The following is a 19,236-nucleotide window of genomic DNA, read 5'->3' as shown; positions in this document are numbered from 1 at the left end:
ATTCAGTGTCACATTTCTCATTCAGTTCATTTACATCCTTCCTTTTCAAGATTGCTCTTCCGATGGACACACAAAGTTCCATTTAACTAATATTCAGACGCCTGCTGAGTCGCCACAGTTCTCCGTGTAATTTTCAAAACACCTAACATCATGTGCCTTCCCTTCAAGAATAGCTGCAATTCCCTGCTGCCAAGATCCTACACCGCTTCAACAGACCGTAAGTACCCAGAAGTACATCCCAATTCCCCTTATTGTGGATGGCAACGTAGGGCAATAAATGCACTTTGGAGACCATTTTAAATATTGTATTGTTCTTTCTTTCCATTTCTTTAGCACTACAAACTAGATATGTGCAATGTGCCTAATAGGAATCTGTTGATTAGTTCATACAAATACTTTCCATCCATTTGACACTGGACCGGCCAATCTGTCAAATTTTAAAATGCAATGCGTCAAACAGATTGCCCATGCCTGATATATATATCCATCAAAAATATAACATAATCTATATATATAAAAGAGTGATGGAATCCTGGCGACTGACAAAACAACAAAACTAAACACCCCACAACCTCGAAAATTGACAGCACAACCCCTCATACACGCCTCTAGGTTGATACAACAAAAAAAGAAAAGAAAAATAAAGTCCTAATTAGAGGGAGAGGAATAATTGTTTTTACCCAATTGCTGCCAGTTAGAAGGCTAAGCTCTGCCCACTTGATCTCCTAGCAACCCACTCAGCCCAGGGGACAGGCAAAGTTAGGCCTCACTTAGACCTCTTCCACACTGCCTATATAATACAGACACCACCAAACAACACCACAGCAACGCGTGGCCGGGCACAGCTAGTATTATTTTTATACACACACACACACACACACACACACACACACACACACACATATATATGTAATGTACGTTTGTAGGACTGAGTAAACAACAAAACCTCTGAACCAAATCACACAAAATTTGGCCACAATACACCAACACATCCAAGGTATGTCCTTCACTTAACCTCCCCACTCCAATAATAATAATAATAATTTTAAAAAACCGATTGGCCCAGGTATAACACAGCCAGGCGTTGAAGCTGCAAGGCTATTCAGTGCAATTTAACCAGACCAACAAAGGATTGGTAGAAGGTGGCCAGGCTTTGAAGCAGCGATACTACTCTGTACTATTGAAGCTGGCCAATGAAAGAGTCCCCTAGGTAACCAGCAGCCAGGCTTTGAAGCAGCGAGGCTATTCATTGCAGTTCTAGCAACCCAAAAAAAACATTCCCTTAGAACGCAGCAAGCCTATTCCGTTGCATTCTAACTCACCAAACAAGGATTCCCATAAGAAGGAAACAGCCAGGCTTTGAGGCTGCAAGGCTATTCACTGCTACTCCACCTGGCCAACAAAGGATTCCCATAGGCCACAGCAACACGTGGCCGGGCACAGCTAATATAATATAATATATTACAATAGAGTCTCGCTTATCCAACATAAATGGGCCGGAAGAATGTTGGATAAGCAAAAATGTTGGATAAGAAGAAGGGGTTAAGGAAAAGCCTATTAAATGTGGCACAGCTGGTTAGTAGCCAGCGGCAATATATCACTACTGACTTCGAAACCAGCCCGGGTAGGAGAAAGCTACCAACCATTAATCCGAAAGACCTATGGTCTAAGCATTAAATAAATTTGATTTGGGGTACCAACCATTAATCATCTAGCTTGCTGTTGACCTATGCAGCCTGAAAAACAGTTGCATCTGTCAAGTAGGAAATTTAGGTACCGCTTTATGCTGGGAGGCTAATTTAACAGATTTACGACACCATAAAACCTTCCAGCAGCGTGCAGAAGAATGAGGAAGTACTCCATCAAGGACTCGGTGTCACAAGTGGACGGTGAAGCGGCAGCTCCCTCTTTGGCCGGAATCGAGCATATCGTCACGAAGCCGGAAGCTGGAATGTTAAATTGCCTCTGTGTCTGTCTATGTCACAAGTAACAAGTATTTTACTGCTGGTAAAATACTTGTTACTCTATGTTTTGTTTTAGATAATAAGTTCATTGTTGCTGAGTATACCAACTCCTGAAGAAGGGGATTTTTGTACCGAAACAGGGTACAAAAATACCCGGGAACCCCTGTAGACTTGGACTTTACTTCCGAAGACTTTGTGTCTGTGTAGCATTTAAATCTGGATGATTGCAGTCTATAAATCTTATTATTATTATTAGTTGTATTATTGTTAACATTATTATGTATATGATGCTCTAATATACATAGTGTGTTCTATGGTTTGAACCTTTATCGTGGTGCACATTTTTCAGATATTGTTTAGAATAGACAGCTGTGTTTAGTTATTATTATATATGTCACTAGCTGTGCCCGGCCACGTGTTGCTGTGGTGAAGTCTGGTGGTATGGGAAATAAAGTACTGAGGAATTGGTGGTAGTTAAGGTCAAGGGTAAAGGTTTCCCCCTGACATTAAGTCCATTATAAATGGGTTATATAGCTGTGTGGAAGGGCCTTGAGTCTACACTGCCATATAATCCAGTTAAAATCAGATAATCTGTATCTAATAGGCAGTGTGGAAGAGGCCTAAGTGAGGCCTAACTCTGCCTGTCCCCTGGGCTGAGTGGGTTGTTTGGAGACCAAGTGGGCAAAGCTTAGCCTTCTAAGTGGCAGCAATTGAAAACAAAAACAATTATCCCTCTCCCTCTAATTGGGGCTTTATTTTTCTTTTCTTTTTGTTGTATGAACGTAGAGGCATGGACGAGGGGTTGTGCTGCCAAGTTTAGTGTTTCTGGGATGTGTAGTTTTGCTGTTTTGCCCTAGGCCGAAATTTCATTATCCTTTTATATATATAGATATGCCTAATGGCATTTAATGTTTGCCTTGTATATGTGCCTCAACTGCGCCCCCGGGATTATGGCGCAAGAGGCAAGTGCCTAAATGGCCTCGCGGTTGAACCGCCCCTGGGTGTCACTTACCTGAGATTGTTGCAATAGAGCAGCTGGGAGAGAAGGCTTTGGAAGGCAGGGTAGGTGAGGCAACTGGAGAGGTTCGCTTCTTCCGCGCACACCTCTGAGGTCTGCAGGACATAAGCCAAGGCAGAGCAATTGACCGGCGTCAGCATCCCGGACAGGTTCTCGTTCTTCATCGCTTCCTCGATGACGCCGGCGAGCTCGGTGTTCTGGATCTCGTGGAAGCACCGCATGAGGTTCACCGTCCGGCAGGAAACGGCTTGTTCCAAACCTAGGAAGTTTTGGAGGAGGCCGACAGCGTGGCTCCGGTAACTGTGGTGTTCGTCCCTCGCCAAGAACCAACCCGACAGGGCTTTGTTCGCCTGCGGAGAGAGGAGTCCGGCGAGGAAGCGCACAAAGACGTCCAAGTGCCCGTCCTCGGACTGCAGGGACTTCTGAACAGCGTTTCTGAAGTGGTTGAGGAAGCCCAGTTTGGGCCACGACATCCCGCTCTCGACAAAGAGGTCAAAAAGGGCCCGTTTGGAAGCCGTATAATAATAAGCAGCTGCTAGAAATTCCTGGAACGTCAAGTGAGGGAAATAGTAAAGGGTGGAAAGTGGAGCCTCTTCCTTCATCAAGAGCCTGTTGCTCAAGCCGATGTGAAGAGACGAGAGGTCCACGCCGTAGGCCTTGATGTCCTGCTCATAAAAGACGAACTTCTTCTTGATCAGGCCGTAGAAAGCCAACCGGCCCAAACAACTCATCGTTTTCTTGCAATTTTGCTCCACCTGCTCTATCCTGAGAACTTCGTTTTGCTTCCCCGTCCCTTCGCTGCACAGTGCCATTTTAAAGAAGTGCGAGTAGATTTCTGTCAAAGTTTTCGGGACCGCCGAAATTTCGGGAGAGCCCTTGGCACTCTTTAGGAAATATCCGACGGAGGATCCGCAAATCTTGCAAAACGCTGGCACCGTACACATGATATACAAAGGCCTGTTCCCCTTGAGATGCTGCATCACGGACTCTGATAAGTTTGGGTCCTCGATGAACATATCGTCTAAATAGTCCTTGATGTCTGCGTCTCCGAAACCTTGGATTTCGGTCATCCTGTCCACCAAGCCGCCTGGGATCTGGCTAGCCGCCGTCGGCCGGGACGTGATCCAAACCGAAACTTCCTGCAACAGGTTTCCTCGGATGATGTTGGTGATGAGGTTTTCCACCTGGACCTCCTTGCAAAGGTCCGTGCAGACGGCGGCGTTGGAAAAATCTAAGCGGGTTTTAAATTCATCCAAGCCATCCAGAATCAGAAGAGTCTGGGAAGAGTCCACGGAAGAGAGAAGGCTCCGGTCCGCTAAGCGGGGAGACGCCAAGCGGATCAGTCGCTCGGCGGAGAGCCTGTCGTGCGCGTTCAGTTCCCGGAAGGTGAGCGGCAACACGAAGACAAAGTCCTTGCCCAGCTCGCCTTTCCCCCACGCGTGGACAAAGAGCCCGACCAGCGTGCTCTTGCCGATGCCGGACACCCCGACGGTCACCGAGACCCGCGGCGGGATGCTGAGCTTGGAGAGAGGCAAGAAGAGCTTCTCCAAGGAGATCTTCCTGGAGGCGTTCCTCACACCTTTCGTGGTTTCGATCTGGACAAAGTCGTGCTGCTTCTGCTGGAGGTCGGTCAGGCCTTCCACCAGGAGGAGGTCGGTCAGTCTCCCCGAAGGGACGAACTCCGTGCTCAGGCCACACCAGGACGGAAGGGTCTCCATGCGCTTCTGCAGCATCGCCTCTGCCAAGAAAGGAATCAGAGGAGGAGGAGATGTATATGACTCCAGCTAAACTTGAGAGAAGGTACAAGAATATGGACAATAAGTGTTGGAAATGTATGGCAAATGAAGGCACATTCTTCCATTTATGGTGGACATGTAAAAAGACATCTGATTTTTGGAAAAATATTCACGCCGAATGTCAAAAAATTCTTAAGAAATCTTTTCCAATGAAACCGGAATACTATCTTTTGGGAATATTAGCTGTGCCCGGCCACGCGTTGTTGTGGCGAAGTCTGGTGGTATGGGAAAGAAATTATTGGGGAATTGGTGGAAGTTAAGGTAAAGGGTAAAGATTTTCCCCAGACATTAAGTCCATTATAAATGGGTTATATAGCTGTGTGGAAGGGCCTTGAGTCTACACTGCCATATAATCCAGTTAAAATCAGATAATCTGTATTTTATAGGCAGTGTGGAAGAGGCCTAAGTGAGGCCTAACTCTGCCTGTCCCCTGGGCTGAGTGGGTTGCTAGGAGACCAAGTGAGTCCTCTAATTAAGACTTTTTCTTTTCTTTTTGTTGTATGAACGTAGAGGTATGGATGACGGGTTGTGCTGCCAAGTCTAGTGTTTCTGGGATGTGTAGTTTTGTTGTTTTGTCCTAGGCCGAAATTTCATTACCCTTTTATATATATATAGACTAGCTGTCCCCAGCCACGCATTGCTGTGGCGAAGTCTGGTGGTCTGGGAAATAAAGTATTGAGGAATTGGTGGTAGTTAAGGTCAAGGGTAAAGGTTTTCTCCTGACATTAAGTCCAGTTGTGTCCCACTGCACACTGAAGTGGATTATATGGCAGTGTGGAGTCAAGATAATCCAGTTCAAAGCAGATAATATAAGATTCTAAATGGGTGATATAGCTGTGTGGAAGGGCCTTGAGTATACACTGCCATATAATCCAGTTAAAATCTGATAATCTGTATTTTATAGGCAGTGTGGAAGAGGCCTAAGTGAGGCCTAACTCTGCTTGTCCCCTGGGCTGAGTGGGTTGCTAGGAGACCAAGTGGGCGGAGCTTAGCCTTCTAACTGGCAGCAATGGGATAAAAACAATTCTTCCTCTCCCTCTAATTAGGACTTTATTTTTCTTTTCTTTTTGTTGTATGAACGTAGAGGCATGGATGAGGGGTTGTGCTGCCAAGTTTAGTGTTTCTGGGATGTGTAGTTTTGTTGTTTTGTCCTAGGCTGAAATTTCATTACCCTTTTATATATATAGATTGGATACGGGACTATTCGCAGACCCAAATATGGACAAATTGTTCACTTTCTTATCAACAGCAGCGAGAATAGTATTTGCTAGAGGTTGGAAGTTGGATACGACTCCAAACATAAATGATTGGATTATTAAAATAATGGATATAAAAGATATGGATAAACTAACTTTTTTATTAAAAGAAAACAATGGCAGAGGAATGAAAAAAAACAGATTGGTCACCTTTAGAAGATTAACTTGAGAAACTTCAAAGATACAAGTGGGAAAGAAACTATTATTAGCTTTGACATTGATAGTACCAAGGTGTTATTTTTATTTTTACTTTTTGCAGGAAGAGTAAGAGCGGAAGTCACTGAATTCCCATATATATTTTCTATTTTTTAGATTTTTATTTTTTTCTCTTTTTTTTCCTTTTTTTAGCTATTTTTCCTGCTTTCCTATACACATATTGTTCCCCCACTTTCCTTGTATATATATTATCTTTCTATACACATTTTCTTTTCTTTCTCTTTTTTCTTACTGCCTATACCTTATATTGTTCCCCTACTTTTTATGTATATAGATCTTTTTCTCTTCATTAATAAAAATTTTATTAAAAAAAAAAAGAGGAGAAGGAGATGCTGTTTCAAACCATTGGTTTCCATGGTTCTGCATCTAACCCATTGGACCCTTGAGATGGGGATGCTGTTTCAAACCACTGCTTTTTATGGGATGAAATCATTCTGCATCTAACCCCATTGGATTCTTGAAACTGGGATGCTGTTTCAAACCATTGCTTTCCATGGGATGCAATAGTTCTGCATCTAACCCATTGGACCCTTGAGACAGGAATGCTGCTTTTAAAACATTGCCTTCTATGGGATCCAATAGTTCTGCATCTAACCCTATTGGACCCTTGAGACAGGGATTTAAATCATTGCTTTCCATGGGATCCAATAGTTCTGCATCTAACCCATTGGACCCTTGAGACAGGGATGTTGCTTTAAACCATTGCTTTCCATGGGATGAAATAGTTCTGCATCTAACCCACTGGACCCTTGAGACGGGGATGCTGTTTCAAACCATTGCTTTCCATGGGATGCAATAGTTCTGCATCTAACCCATTGGACCCTTGAGACAGGGATTTAAATCATTGCTTTCCATGGGATCCAATAGTTCTGCATCTAACCCATTGGACCCTTGAGACAGGGATGTTGCTTTAAACCATTGCTTTCCATGGGATGAAATAGTTCTGCATCTAACCCCATTGGATTCTTGAAACTGGGATGCTGTTCCAAACCATTGATTTCCATGGGATGCAATAGTTCTGCATCTAATCCCATTGGACCCTTGAGACAGGGATGTTGCTTTAAACCATTGCTTTCCATGGGATGAAATAGTTCTGCATCTAACCCCATTGGATTCTTGAAACTGGGATGCTGTTCCAAACCATTGATTTCCATGGGATGCAATAGTTCTGCATCTAATCCCATTGGACCCTTGAGACAGGGATGTTGCTTTAAACCATTGCTTTCCATGGGATGAAATAGTTCTGCATCTAACCCCATTGGATTCTTGAAACTGGGATGCTGTTCCAAACCATTGATTTCCATGGGATGCAATAGTTCTGCATCTAATCCCATTGGACCCTTGAGACAGGGATGTTGCTATAAACCATTGCTTTCCATGGGATGAAATAGTTCTGTATCTAACCCAATGGACCCTTGAGACAGAGATTTAAACCATTGCCTTCTATGGGATGCAATTGTTCTGCATCAAACCCATTGGACCCTTGAGACAGTGATGTTGCTTTAAACCATTGCCTTCCATGGGATGCAATTGTTCTGCCAAGATGACACAAGGTTCACCTCAGCTCCGAAAGGCGCACAAGGACACACACACACTTCTTCCTACCTTCTCCTTAAGCCCACGTTTTGGCAGATTCCTCCAAGTTCTCTCTTAAGTGGGTCTCACATTTGGATCTGTCCCCTGCGGTGCTTGAAAATAGCTTGTTCCTTTTCTCCCAAATCTGTTTCCTAGAACATGATGACCTATGGCTTTTGAGAACACATGCTCTCGGGGATCTTGAACAGACTTGTCTCCAAAAGAAAGAAAGAAATTAAAAAGATGGAAGATTTCGTAAGGATTTTGTAAGCAGGTCACCGAGAAAGTTGAAGCAGCCTCTACAAAGTTGGGAGCCTCGCTCGAATCTTTCAGTCCATCGGAAGTGAGAAAACTGAACCACTGGCTTCCTCGCCTGCACTTGGTTGCTAATGTTGTTTCCAGTCCCTTTGCTGTCTTTTTGACGACTTCTTCACTTTTTGTCACTCACCTCTTCCTGTGTTGCGGGTCCCTTCTGGTCTTCCTTCCTGTGCGTTTCAGAAGCTGAAAGACAGAATTACCTTTGAAAGACAATCGCAGCCCACACTTGCAAGAAATGGCTGTTCTCGTGAGATGGCTTACATTGTGCTGCTAGACATTGCAATAATAATAATAATAATAATAATAATAATAATAATAATAATAATAATAATAATAATATCAGGGGGCAGAGGACTCTTACAAGTAAAACAATAACAACAGTAACAACAATAATAATAATAATAATAATAATAATAACAATGACTCTTACAAGTAAAACAAGCCATCAAAGAAGAACAACATGCCCTGGCAGAATAGGTAAAGCAAAATGAAGAACCTGCTTTGATTGAAGTCAAAAATCAGAAACTCCTCAAAGCACAGCAGACAAAAAACCAGTACAAGAAAACCGCACTACAAACTAGAGCTGACAGCTGGCACAACAAAACATTGCATGGAAAGTTCCTTGACAAAATTGAAGGAAAAGCTGACAAGGAGAAGACCTGGCTCTGGCTCACGAATGGGACCCTGAAGAAGGAGACAGAAGGCCTGATCCTTGCAGCCCAGGAGCAAGACATCAGAAGAAAGGCAATTCAGGCCAAGATCGAAAAATCAGCCGATGACCCAAAATGCAGACTATGCAAGGAAGCTACGAAACTATTGATCATATCCTCAGCTGCTGTAAGAAAATCGCACAGACAGACTACAAACAGAGGCACAACTATGTGGCCCAAATGATTCATTGGAACTTATGCCTCAAGTACCACCTCCCAGCAGCAAAGAACTGGTGGGATCACAAACCTGCAAAAGTCTTGGAAAATGAGCACGCAAAGATACTGTGGGACTTCCGAATCCAGACTGACAAAGTTCTGGAACACAACACACCAGACATCACAGTTGTGGAAAAGAACAAGGTTTGGATCATTGATGTCGCCATCCCAGGTGACAGTCGCATTGACGCAAAACAACAGGAAAAACTCAGCCGCTTTCAGGACCTCAAGATTGAACTTCAAAGACTCTGGCAGAAACCAGTGCAGGTGGTCCCGGTGGTGATGGGCACACTGGGTGCCGTGCCAAAAGATCTCAGCCGGCATTTGGAAACAATAGACATTGACAAAATTACGATCTGCCAACTGCAAAAGGCCACCCTGCTGGGATCTGCATGCATCATCCGAAAATACATCACACAGTCCTAGACACTTGGGAAGTGTTCGACTTGTGGTTTTGTGAAACGAAATCCAGCATGTCTATCTTGTTTGCTGTGTCATACAACGTCGTTGTGTCAATAATAATAATAATAATAATAATAATATCAGGGGGCAGAGGACTCTTACAAGTCAAACAAGCAGTCAAAGAAGAAGAACATCCCCTGACAGAATACGTAAAGCAAAGTGAAGAACCTGCTTTGATTGAAGTCAGGTATGGACCTCACAACCTCTGAGGATGCCTGCCATAGATGTGGGCGAAACGTCAGGAGGGAATGCTTCTGGAACATGGCCACACAGCCCGAAAGACATACAACAACCCTAAAATATAATACATCAATTCGCACACATGAGGGTCCGTGGATACTGAAGCGGGGGCTTGGCGAAAGGAGGCCTTGTTATTTATTTATTTATAGTATTTATATTCCGTCCTTCTCACCCTGAAGTGGACTCAATGTACATCGCAATGTACATATACATGGCAAACATTCAGTGCCATTAGACATACAACATAAATAGACAGACACAGAGGCAATTTAACATTTTCCAGCTTCCAGTTTCATTAGGGTATGCTCCATTCCGTTCACTGTGACACCTAAAAGATCTCAGCCGGCATTTGGAAACAATAGACATTGACAAAATCACGATCTGCCAACTGCAAAAGGCCACCCGACTGGGATCTGCACACATCATCCGAAAATACATCACAGAGTCCTAGACACTTGGGAAGTGTTCGACTTGTGATTTTGTGATACGAAATCCAGCATATCTATCTTGTTTGCTGTGTCATAATAAAATAACAACAACAACAACAACAACTTGGGAAGTGTCCGATGTGTGATCCAATACAACAGCCAGCAGTGTCTGCTGTGGACTCATCTTGTTGTGTTTCAAATAAATAATAATAATAATAACAGTCGCATAGATGAAAAACAACAGGAAAAACTCAGCCGCTATCAGGACCTCAAGATTGAACTTCAAAGACTCTGGCAGAAACCAGTGCAGGTGGTCCCGGTGGTGATGGGCACACTGGGTGCCGTGCCAAGAGATCTCAGCCGGCATTTGGAAACAATAGACATTGACAAAATCACCATCTGCCAACTCCAAAAGGCCACCCTACTGGGATCTGCACACATCATCAGAAAATACATCACACAGTCCTAGACACTTGGGAAGTGTTCGACTTGTGGTTTTGCGAAACGAAATCCAGCATATCTATCTTGTTTGCTGTGCCATACAACGTCGTTGTGTTGATAATAATAATAATAATAATAATAATAATAATAATAATGACTCTTACAAATAAAACAAGCCATCAAAGAAGAAGAACATGCCCTGGCAGAATATGTAAAGTGAAGAACCTGCTTGGATTGACGTCAAAAATCAGAAACTCCTCAAAGCACAGCAGACAAAAAATCAGTACAAGAAAGCCGCACTACAAACTAGAGCTGACAGCTGGCACAACAAAACATTGCATGGAAAGTTCCTTGACAAAATTGAAGGAAAAGCTGACAAGGAGAAGACCTGGCTCTGGCTCACGAATGGGACCCTGAAGAAGGACACAGAAGACCCAATTCTTGCAGTCCAAGAGCTTGTCAGAACAAAGGCAATTCATGCCAAAATTGAAAAATCAGCCAGTGACCCAAAATGAGCTACGAAACTATTGATCATATCCTCAGCTGCTGTAAGAAAATTGCACAGACCTTCCTCGGGTAATTAGTTTTTCTCTGTTCCTTTCAGTGTTACAGTAGAGACTCACTTATCCAACACTCGCTTATCCAACATTCTGGATTATCCAACGCATTTTTGTAGTCAATGTTTTCAATATATTGTGATATTTTGGTGCTAAATTCATAAATACAGTAATTACAACATAACATTACTGCGTATTGAACTACTTTTTCTGCCAAATTTGTTGTGTAACATGATGTTTTGGTGCTTCATTTGTAAAATCATAACCTAATTTGGTGTTTCATAGGCTTTTCCTTAATGCCTCCTTATTATCCAACATATTCGCTTATCCAACATTCTGCCGGCCCGTTTATGTTGGATAAGTGAGACTCTACTGTACTTGGTATTCTAGTAGGAGTTAAGTCTCTGGCACAACATTCACATGTATAAAAAGGAATATTAACATATAAAACAGATATGCCATAGCATCCCTTATATTGCACAATGTCAACATCAAATCCATATAGGACAATGACAAAATAAACAAGGAAATATTCATATGACTCACATTTTGGTAGAAAATCACTGGCCCTGCTTTAGGGAATTCTACTGTGAGCAAGTACTGATAATACTAGTGGAACTCTAATACATGTTACAAGTAACAGGTGAGATCAAGTTTGTCATTGAGGCCCTGAAGAAACACCTGAGGAAGGTGCTCCACTACAAACACTGGAACAAGGAAATACTGTATAGACTCGAGTATAAGCTTAGTTTTTCAGCCCTTTTTTTAAGACTGAAAAAGCCCCCCTCGGCTTATACTCGGGTGAGGGTCCTGGTTGGCTTATATTTGGGTCAGCTTATACTCGAGAATATATGGTACATTTATTATTTTTCTCTATTATTATTGGTATTATTACATTGATTATTTTTCTTTATTATTGTTGCTACTATTACATTTATTTTACTCTATTTTTTATTATTATTATTATTATTTCACTCTGATATTATTATTGCATTTATTATTGTACTCTATTTATTATTACTTGTATTATTTTCCTGTATTTATTATTATCACATGTATTATTTTACTCTATTATTATTCAACAGATACATAAGCACATTTACATTGAAGAAGATGAGAATAATGATTTGATCAGAGTTGGAGAGTCTTATCTTAAATTTGAGCTTTATGTAAATATTCAAAAACATTTAACCTACTGATGCCTCAGTTAATGTAATTTTATTGGTATCTATTTTTATTTCTGAAATTTACCACTCTCGGCTTATACTGGAGTCAATGTTTTCGCAGTTTTTTGTGTGGTAAAATTAGGTGCCTCGGCTTATGTTCAGGTCGGCTTATACTCGAGTATATACGGTAATGTAATTTTATTGGTATCTATTTTTATTTCTGAAATTTACCACCCTCGGCTTATACTGGAGTCGATGTTTTCCCAGTTTTTTTGTGGTAAAATTAGGTGCCTCGGCTTATATTTGGGTCGGCTTATACTCGAGTATATACGGTAATGTAATTTTATTGGTATCTATTTTTATTTCTGAAATTTACCACCCTCAGCTTATACTGGAGTCAATGTCTTCCCAGTATTTTTGTGGTAAAATTAGGTACCTCGGCTTATATTCGGGTTGGCTTATACTCAAGTATATACGGTAATGTAATTTTATTGGTATCTATTTTTATTTCTGAAATTTACCACCCTCGGCTTATACTGGAGTCGATGTTTTCCCAGTTTTTTTGTGGTAAAATTAGGTGCCTCGGCTTATATTTGGGTCGGCTTATACTCGAGTATATACGGTAATGTAATTTTATTGGTATCTATTTTTATTTCTGAAATTTACCACCCTCAGCTTATACTGGAGTCAATGTCTTCCCAGTTTTTTTTGTGGTAAAATTAGGTGCCTCGGGTTATGTTCAGGTCGGCTTATACTCGAGTATATACGGTAATGTAATTTTATTGGTATCTATTTTTATTTCTGAAATTTACCACCCTCGGCTTATACTGGAGTTGATGTTTTCCCAGTTTTTTTGTGGTAAAATTAGGTGCCTCGGGTTATATTCGGGTCGGCTTATACTCGAGTATATACGGTAATGTAATTTTATTGGTATCTATTTTTATTTCTGAAATTTACCACCCTCGGCTTATACTGGAGTCGATGTTTTCCCAGGTTTTTTGTGGTAAAATTAGGTGCCTTGGCTTATGTTCGGGTCGGCTTATACTCGAGTATATACGGTACTACCCGGGATACCTTGTAGTAACCTGTGTAACCTCGCAGCACTCTTCTCTGACACTACTCCAACTTCGTATGCAACAAATGTTCCTCCAAGAAACTTTACATTGACTTTTTGAATCATCAGACATATCCTGTCAATATATGGGACTATTGTATTTATTTATTAAGAGGAGATTGATGTCTCCCCTCTGAAATTTATGTCAATACTGACATTTATTTATGATAGAGATAAGATTTGTACCTTTATGTTGTGTATATAAGTAAAATAAAGGGTCCTTGCCCCGTCGTGGCACCGCGAGAAAATTTAATATAATTAACGATTACATTAAATATATATTTAATATAAATAAATTAAAATATTATATATTTAATATAAATATATTTATTTATATTATTTATTTGATACATTTATATCCCGCCCTTCTCACCCCGAAAGGGACTCAGAGCGGCTTACAAATTAAATTTACATACAATATTATATTATTAGCATAGCACAATACTGGCAATAAATTACCATGTTGTACTATATCTATATATTGTAATATTACTAATAATATTACATGTAATATATAATATATAATTAATATTATTATATTGTATTATTAGTATTATATTGCATTACAAAATAATATTATTAATATTAAAGTATATTATATTTTAATATAAATAAATAGAGCCCTCGGTGGCGCAGCGTATTAAAGCGCTGAGCTGCTGAACTTGCAGACTGAAAATTCGCAGGTTCGAATCCGGGGAGCGGAGTGAGCACCCACTGTTAGTTCCAGCTTCTACCAACCTCGCAGTTTGAAAACATGCAAATGGGAGTAGATCAATAGGTACTGCTCTGGCGGGAAGATAATGGCGCTCCATACAGTCATGCCGGCCACATTACCTTGGAGGTGTCTACGGACAACGCCGGCTCTTCGACTTAGAAATAGAGATGAGCACCAACAACCAGAGTCGGACGCGACTGGACTTAATGTCAGGGGAAACCTTCACCTTTACCTTACTAATATAAATAAATATATTTATATTAAGTATTATATATTTAACATATATTTAATATTTAATACATACAGTAAATATTATACATTTAATATATAATATACTAGCTGTACCCAGCCACGCGTTGCTGTGGCGAAGTCTGGTGGTATGGGAAATAAAGTATTGAGGAATTGGTGGTAGTTAAGGTAAAAGTTAAAGGTTTTCCCCTGGCATTAAGTCCATTATAAATGGGTTATATAGCTGTGTGGAAGGGCCTTGAGTCTACACTGCCATATAATCCAGTGCAAATCAGATAATCTGTGGAAGAGGCCTAAGTGAGGCCTAACTTGGCCTGTCCCCTGGGCTGAGTGGGTTGCTAGGAGACCAAGTGGGCAGAGATTAGTCCTCTAACTGGCAGCAATTGGATAAAAACAATTATTCCTTTCCCTCTAATTAGGACTTTATTTTTTCTTTTCTTTTTGTTGTATCAACCTAGAGATGTGGATGATAGGTGTTGTCAAATTGCGAGGTTGGGGGGCCTGTAGTTTTTTTGGTCGCCGTGATGCCATCACTCATTTATATATATAGATATTTAATATTTAAATATATTAAATATTATATAGACCTCCCGTGGTCTGGAGAAAGTGCTACTGGAACATGGCCATCTAGCCTGGAAAAAATCACAACCCAATACCAATTTCGACATTTTGTGAAGGACTACAAGGCTACTTTCTGGACAGAGAAATCTAAATAATTTTTGTTGCTCTCTGCAGACAAGACGGTCGCATGACAGATCAACCTGCAGACAGGATGCCAGAAACCACATGTTTGTGGCAAAGGAAGGAAGGTAATGTTTCTCGGTATGTTATTTACAGTAAAAAGAGAGAGAAAATAGCCCTGTGCATTTGTACGAAAGCCCCGAGATAAATCCATTGTAAATTGGAGACAATTTGAAGGCACGCAACAACAGCAAACATATTTTTCCTTTTCCCTTTCCTTTTGTTCTGTAAGCATCTCAAAGTTTGGAAAACAACACCCAGCGGATCTAAGTTTGTTGGAAAAGATTCCCCAGAGGGATGCAGGATTCCTGGAACTGGTCTAAAGCTTTTGGGGATTGATCAGTTTTCACAGTTTTTTAAAAACTTTGCTTCAAACAAAGCAGGGAATTTAAAAACGATGCCCAATTGGTGCCTGAAAGGGGAAATTTGCTCTTGACACACTTTTGGATTTTTAGCACCACTGTCTGGATCGCTGGAGATTGCAGCCTTAATGGCCACATTTATTCGCAGCCAGCGGTGCCAAAGCATATACCTCTCAAAGGGACTTTTAAAATGTGTTTGTTCCTATTTATTGTCATTAGGCCGGGCTGTGGCGCAGGCTGGTTAGCAGCCAGCTGCAACAAATCACTCTGACCAAGAGGTCATGAGTTAGAGGCCAGTCCGAGCCTGCGTTTGTCTCTCTCTCTGTTCTATGTTAAGGCACTGAATGTTTGTCTTCGGGGTGAGAAAGGCGGAATATAAATACTGTAAATAAATAAATAAACATTTGCATTTGCAAGCTGAGAATGCATCACATCCAGCCACAGACCTTTCCATGGCGTTCGAGTCCTATAAATTCAGTTACGAGGGCTGAATGAAAAGTAATGCCTCCACCTGCGTTACTTGGGTTTGGATGGGACTATTTTAATAAATCAAATGCAGAAATAATCCTTAGAATGTGCTCTTTAACTACCACTATTCACTTTTCCACATCATCACCAGACAATTGGATACATTTCTGCCAACCATGAACATGTTTTCTGAAGCTGTCACAGAAGAAGTCGACACTCTGTTTCTGCAACCGGCGTCTCACAGGACCCATCGTGCACAGATCTTCCGAGAGCCATGCCAAGCAATAATGGGACCCAATGGTGGAGGCTCCTTCTTTAGAGGCTTTCAAGCAAAGGCTGGATGGCCATCTGTCGGGGGTGCTTTGAATGCGATTTCCTGCTTCTTAGCGGGGGGGGGGGGGGGGTGGACTAGATGGCCCATGAGGTCTCTTCCAACTCTACTATTCTATGATTCTTTGATTCCTGAATCCATCTGTCAACCTTTTGCTTGTGAAACTCGGTGGTTGCTGTCACAGGACGTCCAATTCTTTTGTTTGTCATCTCAACATCTTTAAACTTACTCGCTCAACGACGCACAGGACTCACATCAACACAATCCCCATAAACAGCTTGCATTCTTTGATGAATCTCCTTTCATGTCTCCTCCCAGTTGGCAGCAGACAGGGTTCAGGCAATTCCCAAGCATTCAAGTCTCAACAGAAGAAAGCACCATCCACTCCAAGCCACAAAGATAAGCTTTTAATGTGAATCAGACTGGCAAAGAGGACAGCATCGTACTTACATCTTTATTACTGAGACCAAAACTCCTCAAAAAGGCAAAAGAGGGGGAAAGAAAGTGCTGTTAAGGATCAAACTGCGCAACCGCAAACAGCAAACATAACAATTCCATAGAGGGGGATGGATTTCTAATATTCTGTACACTGAATGTAGCGTGCCCCGCTGGCTTCTCTGACTGGGCCCAGTGACTTCCCAAAGGAGACGGCGGAAAAGGAACTCTAGATATGCCCTTGGACCAGATCCTGCCCGTTCCAAATGGAGACAAAGGTGCAAAGCGACAGGAACCAAAACCAATCCATCCCGCTGAATGAACGCATTTGCCTCTGGGTTCGTTCATTCTGCTAGAGACCACAAGACATGAAACAAAGGGCCTAGAGAACACATGTCTGAGGAAAAGGAAAATTCAGCAACAAAAGAAAATTCTACATACATACAAAGACAAACACAATCCCGTTAACCCTTGACATTCTGCAGGAAAAAAGACAACAAGGTGAGGGGAGGAAAGATAACAAAGAGGCACAATAAAAATAGGTTCAGAGAATTGCCAGAGTTATGAAAAGCAAACAGAAAATCAAAACGTCCCAATACGATGAAGCAGTGACAATTGTAACTTGGCTTTGCCTGTTCTCAGCATGCCGTAATTCAGTTGCAAACTCTTAGCACAAGACTTTGGTACAAAAAGATCCCAAAAATCTATTTCTCCTAGTTGGTAACAAGAAATGTTCCTAATAGACTTGCCTTGAGACACACTTTCTTGAGACTGCTGCAAGCTATTTGCAACTGAATCCTGTTGGATATGTTTCCTCAACCAGGCAATGAATATTATCGATGTCCAGTGGTTTGCTACTCAAAACCTACACATCTGGACACAAAAAACAGATTAAAAGAAAGAACCAAAAAAAAATCCATGGGGTGAAATTCAGTGTTTAAAGCCATGTCGATTCACATGGATGAGAGACAAAATAAAACATCCATTTAAATCTGTGCTACTTCAACAGGGTGCAAATACAGCTATTAAAACCAACCAAACAAAAAAAACTTCATAGAATTACGGTGCCGTGTTGTTCTAGCTATCCCCAAATTACTTGGCAAAACTAGGCTGTTGTGCCAATTAAACACAGCCAGTTTCACTAGTTTGTATTTAGTTCATTTTGAGAAATGGGTGCTGTCGAGGTTCTTCAATGTAATGAACTTTTTAAAAAGCAAGTGGCTCTATTTTTTTAAAAAGGTACATAGAGGGAGTATGGGTTTTCCCAGCATCTTATGCTCCCATCCACAGAGTTGCGGTATTTTGCTTAGGTTGCTAATTTGTGTTAAAAGCTGGTGGCTTGGTCTGTTAAAACAAAGGTTCCGTCAACGGCAGAGAACTGTTACAATACCAGCTTGGCTACTTGCGGAAACAAATAAGAAATTCGGGACTACAAAAGATGTGCCGTATTCAGGTAATATAAATGAGAAATTTGGACTGTGTAGAATGTTTCTCAAGGCTATATACAGTACAAGGTGGATCTCGACGGGGTTCAGATCTCGCCGGCCTCCCGCTCCTCCGACCTCTTCGAGCGAGATTTGCCGTTGGTGCTCTCATGACGCCGTTCGGAAGAGCTCTTCTCTTTCTTCTCTCGCTCCCGCGATTTCTCCCTGGAAGACCTGAAGTGTAAACCAAACAACACTATAAAGACTCGACAAAGCAAGTCCTTGCACCGATCTTCTACCTATGCCTATGTATAGGTCAAAACTCTCAGTGAGTAGATGGCTTGCGAGTACTTTTCGATAATTTATTTTATTTATTTATTTCATACATTTGTATCCTGTCCTTCTCACTGACTCAGGGCGGTCTCACAACCGGCATTCATTAGATGCCAAACCACAACAATTATAGATATAGGTCAGTGATGGCCAACCTATGACACGCATGTCAGCACTGACACGCCTAGCCATTTTTGCTGACACGCTGCCGCATGCAGATTGATTGGGTGACTATGTCTTTTGTGGCCAAATTTGGTGTGATTTGGTCCAGTGGTTTTGTTGTTTACTCCATGGGAATTATGCACATTACATCTATATATATAAAAGGGTAATGAAATTTCGGCCTAGGACAAAACAACAAAACTACACGTCCCAGAAACACTAAACTTGGCAGCACAACCCCTCATCCATGCCTCTATGTTCATACAACAAAAAGAAAAGAAAAATAAAGTCCTAATTAGAGGGAGAGGAATAATTGTTTTTATCCAATTGCTGCCAGTTAGAAGGCTAAGCTCCGCCCACTTGGTCTCCTAGCAACCCACTCAGCCCAGGGGACAGGCAGAGTTAGGCCTCACTTAGGCCTCTTCCACACTGCCTATAAAATACAGATTATCTGATTTTAACTGGATTAGATGGCAGTGTAGACTCAAGACCCTTACACACAGCTATATCACCCATTTATAATGGACTTAATGTCAGGA

General features: G+C 41.5%; 2 protein-coding genes across 7 annotated transcripts in view; both read right to left on the bottom strand.

Moving 5' to 3' along the window:
- The window catches only part of nlrc3 (NLR family CARD domain containing 3), a 61,364-nt gene extending 49,212 nt beyond the window's left edge, over nucleotides 1-12,152 (bottom strand). The window contains exons 1-4 of one of the 3 annotated variants that reach the window (XM_062964281.1): nucleotides 11,744-12,151; nucleotides 8,274-8,326; nucleotides 7,856-8,040; nucleotides 2,977-4,720 (exon numbers count right to left, since the gene is read on the bottom strand). In XM_062964281.1, coding sequence (XP_062820351.1) covers nucleotides 2,977-4,715 — 1,739 coding nt within the window. In that variant the 5' untranslated portion in view covers nucleotides 4,716-4,720; nucleotides 7,856-8,040; nucleotides 8,274-8,326; nucleotides 11,744-12,151. Of the gene's footprint in view, nucleotides 1-2,976; nucleotides 4,721-7,855; nucleotides 8,041-8,273; nucleotides 8,327-11,743 lie in introns of all 3 variants that reach the window. The other 2 variants (XM_062964282.1, XM_062964283.1) reach the window with 2 other exon arrangements.
- A 4,583-nt stretch (nucleotides 12,153-16,735) lies between these two features.
- The window catches only part of luc7l (LUC7 like), a 28,923-nt gene continuing 26,422 nt past the window's right edge, over nucleotides 16,736-19,236 (bottom strand). For 3 of the 4 annotated variants that reach the window (XM_003227713.4, XM_062964276.1, XM_062964277.1), the window contains exon 10: nucleotides 16,736-18,436. In XM_003227713.4, the coding sequence (XP_003227761.1) occupies nucleotides 18,310-18,436 (127 nt within the window). In that variant the 3' untranslated portion in view covers nucleotides 16,736-18,309. The remainder of the gene's footprint in view (nucleotides 18,437-19,236) is intronic. The other variant, XM_008121037.3, reaches the window with a different exon arrangement.

This window comes from Anolis carolinensis, unplaced genomic scaffold (genome assembly GCF_035594765.1).
Source record: "Anolis carolinensis isolate JA03-04 unplaced genomic scaffold, rAnoCar3.1.pri scaffold_13, whole genome shotgun sequence".
Taxonomy (NCBI): domain Eukaryota; kingdom Metazoa; phylum Chordata; class Lepidosauria; order Squamata; family Dactyloidae; genus Anolis; species Anolis carolinensis.
Note: the sequence above shows the minus strand (reverse complement) of the source record. Positions and strands in the feature narration are given on the sequence as shown.